An 8,350-nucleotide genomic window follows, 5' to 3' on the forward strand; every position below is an offset into this window, starting at 1 on the left:
TAAATGTCTTATCAGATTCAGCTCTGCTTCAGCTCATATTTAAATTGACCTCAGCTGGTCAATTGGGGCTTAAAGTCAACAGCCCTCAATTTCCCCACTATTGATAATACATATTGGTTGTTTGCTAGGTAAAGTGTATTCCGTTTATTAATTCTCTAATCCACACAACAACCTTCCGAGGTAAGGTACTAGTATTGTTATCATTTCTGCCTTGTTGTTGTTGTTGTTTAATGCCTTTGAGTCGTAGACGACTCATAGCGACCCTATGAACGAACAGCCTGAGCACTGTTCGTGCATAGAGTTTCCAGAGGCAAGCCATTTTGGAAGTGGATGCCGCTCCTGCTTCCAGGCTTGATTTAGTCGGGAAGCTCCAGCCAACACTGTCCACCATGGGTGCCCATTACCACGATTGGCACATCACTGTCACAGGCTTACAGATCTGCCTTACAGATGAGGAAATCCAAGTGAGAACTTAGTGGTCAGTACTACATGGCCATTCCATGGCAAACTTGAAATTGAAACCAAGACAACCGGTTCTCTGGAACTCCAGGTGTGGGCCGGCTTATTGAAGCAACTCCATGCTCTCACAGCCTTCTGGAAGGTGAACAAGCCTTTGGGTCTTGCACCCCTACATCCATACTCTACCCTCGATGTGTTTCAGAGCATTTCTTTCAGACTCATAGTGCTTGTTCAAAGTTGTATAAGTTTGGAAGAATACAACTTTTTTCTTTTTTTTTTTTTTAAATATACATTTAACAGGAGCCAGCTTAAGAAGAAGGAGCTATGTTATGCTGTTGTGCTTTGTGTGTGTGTGTGGGGGGTGTGTGTGTGTGTGTGTTTAACAGCAAATATGCTTTATTTAAAATGAGTGCTGTATCAGTGTGTTGTCAGCACCAAAGACAAGAGTAGGGCATTTGTGCATTCTACATTGGCCACTTGAGGGTATTCACAGCAGTTTGAAGGGCCTGCGGCCATTTCCGATTATTTCAGCACTCCCTGTTTTATCAAGAAGGAGCTACGTTTAAAGGTACAGGGAATCTCTTCTAGATTCCAGTAGAGCCGAGCCCAAGGGAAGGACAGGTGCAGCTGCAGAGCTGCCTGCTGTCACTGTCTCTTGACACCCTTATCTTTCTTTCAGTATGCATCTGTTCTCTTTGCAGCCCAAATTTCCTTGCATTTTCTGGACATATAGCATATAATAAACTGGAGCCCCAGTGGGACTGTGATTAAAGTGCTCTGTTGCTAACCAAAAGTTTGGTCTTGAACCGATCAGTCGATCTGCAGGAGAAAGATGAGGTGGTGTCCTCCATGCAGATTTCTAGCCTGGGAAAGCCCATGGGCAGTTCTGCTCTGTCATACAGATTCCCCCCGGGTCTGGAATTGACCCGCAGCAGTGGGTGAAGGTTTCTCTGGTGTTAAGTACAGAATAAGCCTCCTATAGCTCCTGAGCAAAACGAACTCCTCAGTTCCACACGCTGGCAATCCAGATCTTAGAGACAGCGAGTTGGCTGAGCTTGGACCACATGTGTCTACACCTGTGGAGGTGGTGGTGCAGCACAAACATGGCAATTATGGCCTTCATCTGCGAATAACTCAAACTCAATTTACTGCTGGTGAGTTAGAACTGACTCGTAGCTGATCCTCCAGGTTTTCTGAGGTTGTAAAACAAACAGGAGGAAATTACCCATCTATTTTCCTTGAAGACACTTGTGGTTTCCAACCGTCACAGCGGTGCAGCCTTTGAGTCAGCGGAGCAACTCTGTGGATGGGGCCACCAGGGCTCCCTCACTTGTACATACCTGGCCCTACAAGGACCTACCATGATCATGAAGAGCTTTGAACACCAAACTGAGGAACCCCGCAAGGTAATGAGAGTTTTAAGCCCAAGAGTAGCTGAGCCTGGTTCATGGGTTTGGTTTGGTTTTGTGTTGTTTTTTTGTTGTGGACCGTTGAATCAGATCTGACTGGCACAGGAGGAGATTGCACTGTCTTCTCCAGCACACCATCTGGTGGATTCAAACCATGCACCTTCAGGATTGCAGCACAGCTTCTTGCCACTAGGCCACCAGAGCTCCCTAACAACTGATTTATAGTTTTAAAGAATCTTTGGCCGCTACAGGATGGTGGTGGACTGGAGGGGTGGGCCATAGTGGACACAGGGAGAGCAAGGAGGAGGCCACCTTGCCTTCCACTCTAGGCCATTTTTATTTCTTCTCTCTTTGGCCAGTTCTATTAGGACTCATTTATTCATTTTGAGCACTAACTCCATGTCAGGCCGTGTGCCGGATGCTTTGTACTTGCTTTCGAAGCTCACTGTGGGAGAAATAGGACTTGGACAGCTCAATGACACTGGGGAAAGGGATGTGTGAAAAGAGAGGGTTGAAAGAGATGCTGTGTGAACTCCAAGGAAGTCAAGGTTGCATGGGGTGGACATGGTGGAGGAGACAGGATCTGGGTCCTATTGTACAGAACTAGCATTTGATGCAGGCCTGGAAGGACAGGGAGGCTTTCAACACATGGAGACCTGGATGAAGGGTTTCCAGGGGGTGGGGATGGCATGAGAGATGGGAAAATATAATCCATATTGAATTCTTTTAGTAAGGTGAGTGAAAGTGAGTGATAGGAGATGAAAATAGGGGAGGGCAGGTCCAGATTCTGGAACGTTCGGTATGATAAGTGGGAGCATGTGGACTTTACGCTATGACAATGGGGAACCATTGCTATTGACTCTTTTTGAGCAAGAGAGTCACTATTTCTCTTCAGGAGTTTGACAACATGGTTCCATAAGTGAAACCAGGGGGAAAATACCTAGACCTTCAGAGAAGCAGGGCCTGGGGAAGACTTGGGAGCCTGGACGTTTCCGCAGAAATGCCCATCACAGGGCCTATGAGAGCACAGGCGGGTGACTGACATGGACAGGAGACGTGTGTGCAGGCACAGGGTGGCTGTGGCATCTCCCACAGGCTGAAGGCCCCAGACACTGCTGATGCTGGAAGGTAATTAACAATGGCAATCACTCCTGTCATGACATCATTAAACTCTGATTGCACCGGCAGGGTGGCTGATGGATGGGCCCAGGAGTCACACACAGCTCCTCGGGAAGCCAGGATCATTTGTCAGCAGATGGAAGACCGGTAGTGGGGGTCTAGGTCTCCATGCCTGATTGCGCTGGTGAGCCCCGAGGTTCTGCCCCATCTCTGGGTCAGGGCAGGTTAGGTGAGGCTGAGCTTGGACCCTGTGCAGGAGGTGTGGGTGCTGCAGGCATGCAGAGGTTATGGGGTTCCACATGCTATTCCCCTTACTTCTCTTTTCTTTCTCTTAATGGATATTTCATTCATCTTTATCATGCATGATTATTTTTTAAAATTTGTGTGTGTGTGTGTATGTACCATCAAATTGGATCTGACTGGTACAGGATGAGATTGCCCCTCCTTCTCCAGCAGAGCATCTGGTGGATTTGTATCATGAATGATTCTTGAGAAAGAAATCTAAACTATAGGAAAGAAGTATGCTGTCTTTGTTAGGTGTCACTCATAGCTGTGTCACTTTGTTAGCTGCGACTCGTAGCAACCCTATGAACGACAGGAGCCCCACCCAAGATCTCCTCCACACCCAAACCCATTATTGGAGTCACCGTGTCAATCCATGTCCTTGACGGTCTTCTTCTCTTTGCGGATCCTCTGTCCCAGCATGATGCCTGTAAGTCTTTCGTAATCTCATTTCCTCGAGATGGTAGTGTGTACCCACGAGTGGCTTCTCACTCACAGGACAGGGTAGAGCTTCCTAGGCTGTAGTGTTTATTGAAGCGGACCAGCAGGTCGTTTCCCCCAAGGAGCTGCTGGGTGAGTCAAACCACTGACCTTTAGGCTTATAGCAGAGTGCTTAACTATTGTGCCCTCAGAGCACCGTCCTAGATGCCACCATTCTTATATTTCTGACAGAGGTTCTCAGAGCTCCCATCCTGGTTCCTGCTGATTCCTCCCATTCTTCCGGCTACCTCCCAGCCTCCCAAGAGCTCTCCCTTTCTGCTTACACATTGTTTGACACCTCTCCCTTTCCCAAGGGTAGTCAAGCTCAATCGATAGATAGAAAACACCCCCAACCTGGGGTTTGTTCTGTTGGTGGCCTCACATCTTGATTCCACATAAGCTCAAGAACAAGCTGTAGTCCCAGCTTCTATTGGTTCTTTGTTGCCACAGATGGAGTCTGAATAGAAGGTTCTGTGTTTACTCAGGCCACTCATCAGTGTTTGTATTTACAGATGCCACCGACTTAGGGCCTGTGCGAAGTGGGGAGACCAGAAGATGAGCTCAGTTGCCTGAAAGAATCACTGGAACAGGGAGTTGTGCAAGGGCAGCTGGGCAGAGGGCAGAGGAAAGGAGCAAGTGTTGAGTTTTAGGGATATCTCCTCCTGTCCAGGGAGCTGAGACCTGCCCTCTCAAAGTCTGCACCCACTGAACATACCTGTCTTGGACGAAGTGTAGCCGGAAAGCTCCTTTGAAGCAATTTGATTGTGCAATTTGTCTCCCACACTTGGGCCTTGTTTTCAGCAGAACCAGACCCTGGAAAAGTCCATCATGCTTGGAAAGGTACGGCGGGGGTGGTCATTGAAAGAGAAATCTCTGAACCACACGGATTGACGCAGTGACTGCCACAGGGAGGGAGCTTAATTAAGCACAGCAGAGATTGTGAAGATGGCTCTGGATCAGGCAGGGTTTCTATGTTGAGTGGATCTGAGACAGGAAGCTGACTCAAGGGCACCCCCAACACCCACCTCCTGTCTCTACTTCGCTCACCAGCCCCCCCCCCCCATCTTGGTTGAAGATGTGTTAGCGCAAACACTTCTGGCTCCTCTCTCCACTCCTTTTGATAAAATTGGGGCCAGCCTGCCAGGTTAACCTGTGACAGGGGTCACCACTTGAAAATGTGGTAAATTTAGAGTTGAGCAGCGTTTGGTTATTTAATGCTACAGACATATCAAATTACCCCCAAAATAAAGGTCATCAAACAACCCATAGCTGATCCTCTGTTAGGTTTTCAGAGACTGTAAATTGCATGGGAGTTGATTGTCCATCTTTCTCCTTTGGAGCAGCTGGTGGATTTGAACTGCATACCTTTGCATTTGAGAGATGAACCATGAATAAGGATGACAGAAGAAGAACTGATGTCTTTGAGCTGTGGTGTTAGAGAAGAGCACTGAACATCCCGTGGACGACCAGGAGCACAAATGGATATGTCTTGGAGAGGGTGCAGCTTGGACTGCTCTTTGAAGGCAAGAATGAAGCTTTACCTCATGTACTTGGGCATTTTTCTAGGAGGGGCTATTCCTTAGATAAGGATATGATGCTGAGAAGGGTGGAGGGTCGGCGAAGGAGAGGAAGACCTTCAGCTGGTGGATTGACACGGTGACTGCAGCAGTGGGCTCTTGTGTGTCAGGAAGTGTGAGGATGGCACAGGACAGGACTGGTTTCCGATCTTTTGTTCGCAGGGTTGCTATGAGTCATACTCGACATCATTTAACAACAAAAACCTTTGCATTGGCAGCATAATTCTTTACCACTACAAATGAAAAGCCAAACCCACTGTTATGAGTTGATTTAATTCCTGGTGACCCTAGATTGGGTGGGTTTAAATCTTTACAGGAGGAAACGGCCTACTTTTCTCCTGGGAAAGAGCTAGTGGATTTGAACCACCAGTCTTTCAATTTGCAGTATAACACATAACACGCAGGGCCACCAGAGTTCTTTGGCTAGGGTTGGAGAGAGCTCAAATGAAAGCTTTTGTGGCAGCTGACCGCCATGATGAGTATTTTCTTGTGTAGCTCTCTCCAACACTGCATTCAGGCAAGCCCTGTGTAACTCAAATACCAGCCATTGACCCTGGAGGACAGAGTGGAACTGCCCTGTAGAGTCCCCAAACCTGTGAGTCTCCATGGAAGAAGATGGTCTCATTTTTCTTTGCTGGGTGGCTAGTGGGCTTGAACTGGCTTTTGGTTAGCAGCTAAATGCTTTAGCAACTGTGGCCCCAGGACTCCTGGTACTGTATGGCCAATAAGATAAATGAAAGTGATGATGTGTGCCTACAAAGACTAGATCACGATTGGTATTCTGGAATCTCTTGCTCTGGGGGGAACCAGCTGCCATGATGTAAGGACACTCAAGCAGTCCCTCTGATGGGAGCCCACTGATGACCATGGTCACCTGCTAGCGCCACCGCCAGCCGTGTGAGTAAAGGAAAGGATTCTCAGGGACGGCCACACCTTCAGAGGACTGCAGCCCTGGTCAACATCTCACTATCACCAAGTGAGAGATTCCTAAGCAGAAATGTAGACTTGTCGAAATTCAGAGTCAAACTCATTCCTTGAGAGTCAGAAGCCACCTTGTACTGACCCTGAGGCTGTTGGATCAGAACCACCAGAGAGACATTGCCTTTTGGCTAATAGGACAGCGTTCTAGGACTAGGCCACCATAGTTCCCTAACTCTCTACTGGAGTCTTTCTGACCCTCAGAATTTGTGAACATAATAAGTGATTTATCAAGTCGCTAAGTTTTGGAGTAATTTGTTATATTCAGCAATCAACAAATCAACAAATCAGGGCCAATTTTCTCCTTACTCTCTTTATTCACTTCATTCTCAGGATCCGTGTGCTGACAAGATGGCTGCCCTGTTCCCTTCACTTTTTTCAGATTTAAGCATTCCAAGAAAAGGATGCTTTTCCATGAGTTCTAACAAATACACTAGGATTCACTTTGATTGGGTTGGCCCTCTGGTCCCCTCTGACTCATGGTGTCCCTGTGTGTGTCAGATTGGAACTGTTTCAGATTGCTAGTGGTTTACTAGTAAGGAATTGCACTGCCAACATTAAGGTGTGTGGTTCGAATCCACCAGCTGCTCCAAGGGAGAAAGATGGGCAGTGTCCTTACATGCAATTTACTGCCTCGGAAAACTCACTGCAGGGTCATCTAGGGGCTCTGACTCAAAAGGTAACAAACAACAACAATGACGTTGGATAGGTTTTGAACTGAGAAGAAGGGCCTGGTCAACTACTTCTGGACATCAGTCAATGGAAACTCTATGGATGGCAATGTTCTGAGCGGCAATTGATCTTGAGGATCATACAGGACCAATCAGTGCCTCCTTGATTGACTCGGATGTGGGACATGTGGCCTGAGCCAATCCAATCAACGTGAAGCTCAATGTATTTGCCAGAATTCTTGGAAAAGCATCCTTTTCTTGGAATGCTTAAATTTGAGAAAAAGTGAAGAGGGGCCAGCAGCAGCCATCTAGTCACCACATGGATCCTGAGAATGAAGTGAATAAGGAGAGTAAGGAGAGAACTGGTCCTGAGGAGCTTGTTAGAGCTCCTGTATCAATGTTCCTGCAGCAGTCCAGTGTCCTGGATTTCTTGGTTATGTTGTTAGATGCTGTCAAGTATGACTCATAGCAATCCTATGAACAACACACCCAAACCCAGTTCTATCCTGTGCCCGTTACTGTAGTTACTGTGTCAATCCACCATTTTCTTCTTCTTTTTTTTTTTTAAATTGCGATTTTAACGAATGTTTCTAGAGAACTTGGCTTCCCATTCATTCATTGTTGCACATTTTCCTCCCTGACCCTGTCATTCACTTTTTTCTTTGGAAAAAAAAAATTCCTTCATTGTTGTACAATTCCCTACCCCCACCCCAGTCCACTTTACTATGCAGCTCTTATTCTGGACTGTTGTTATGCAAATAATACCTAAGCATGTATTCATTTTAAGCAGTTCTTTCTTTATCTGTTTCAATGCAGGGCTCATTATTTATCCCCTCATTTTTTTTAGTTTCCCTCCAACCCCAATGCCAGTCCTATTTTACAATACTGGCACTATGCAGTATTTGTCCTTTTGTGACAGAGATATTTCACTTAGCATAATGTCCTCCAGGGTCATCCATTTTGAATAATATCTCATGAGTTACTTGTTTTTCAACACTACATAGTGTGAATATACCACAGCTTCTATTTCCATTCATTTGCTGATGGACACTTGGGTTGTATCTATCTATCTCTTTGCTATTGTGAATAATGCAGCAATAAATATGGTGTGCATATATCTGCTTGGGTGGCAGTTCTGGTTTCTTTAGGATATGTTTTCAGTAGTGGAATTGTTGGGTCAGATGGTATTTCTATTTCCAACTTTTTGAGAAAGTGCCATACTGCCTTCCATAGTGGTTGCATCATTTTGCACTCTGACCAACAGTGGATAAGGGTTCCAGTTTCCCACCACCTCGCCAGCATTTGTTGCTTGCTGTTCTGTTGAATTTTGCTATTCTTACTAGGGTGAGATGATATCTTGTAGTTGTTTTTTTTT

At 46.3% G+C, this 8,350-nt stretch overlaps 1 protein-coding gene across 1 annotated transcript in view; it reads left to right on the top strand.

Annotated features, from left to right (window-relative positions):
* Positions 1-1,820: 1,820 nt before the first annotated feature.
* The window catches only part of ACOT11 (acyl-CoA thioesterase 11), a 136,167-nt gene continuing 129,637 nt past the window's right edge, over positions 1,821-8,350 (top strand). The window contains exon 1 of the mRNA XM_006879815.1: positions 1,821-1,865. Within this exon, the coding sequence (XP_006879877.1) occupies positions 1,821-1,865 (45 nt within the window). The remainder of the gene's footprint in view (positions 1,866-8,350) is intronic.

This window comes from Elephantulus edwardii, unplaced genomic scaffold (genome assembly GCF_000299155.1).
Source record: "Elephantulus edwardii isolate Elephantulus edwardi_28Jun2011 unplaced genomic scaffold, EleEdw1.0 scaffold00005, whole genome shotgun sequence".
NCBI lineage: Eukaryota > Metazoa > Chordata > Mammalia > Macroscelidea > Macroscelididae > Elephantulus > Elephantulus edwardii.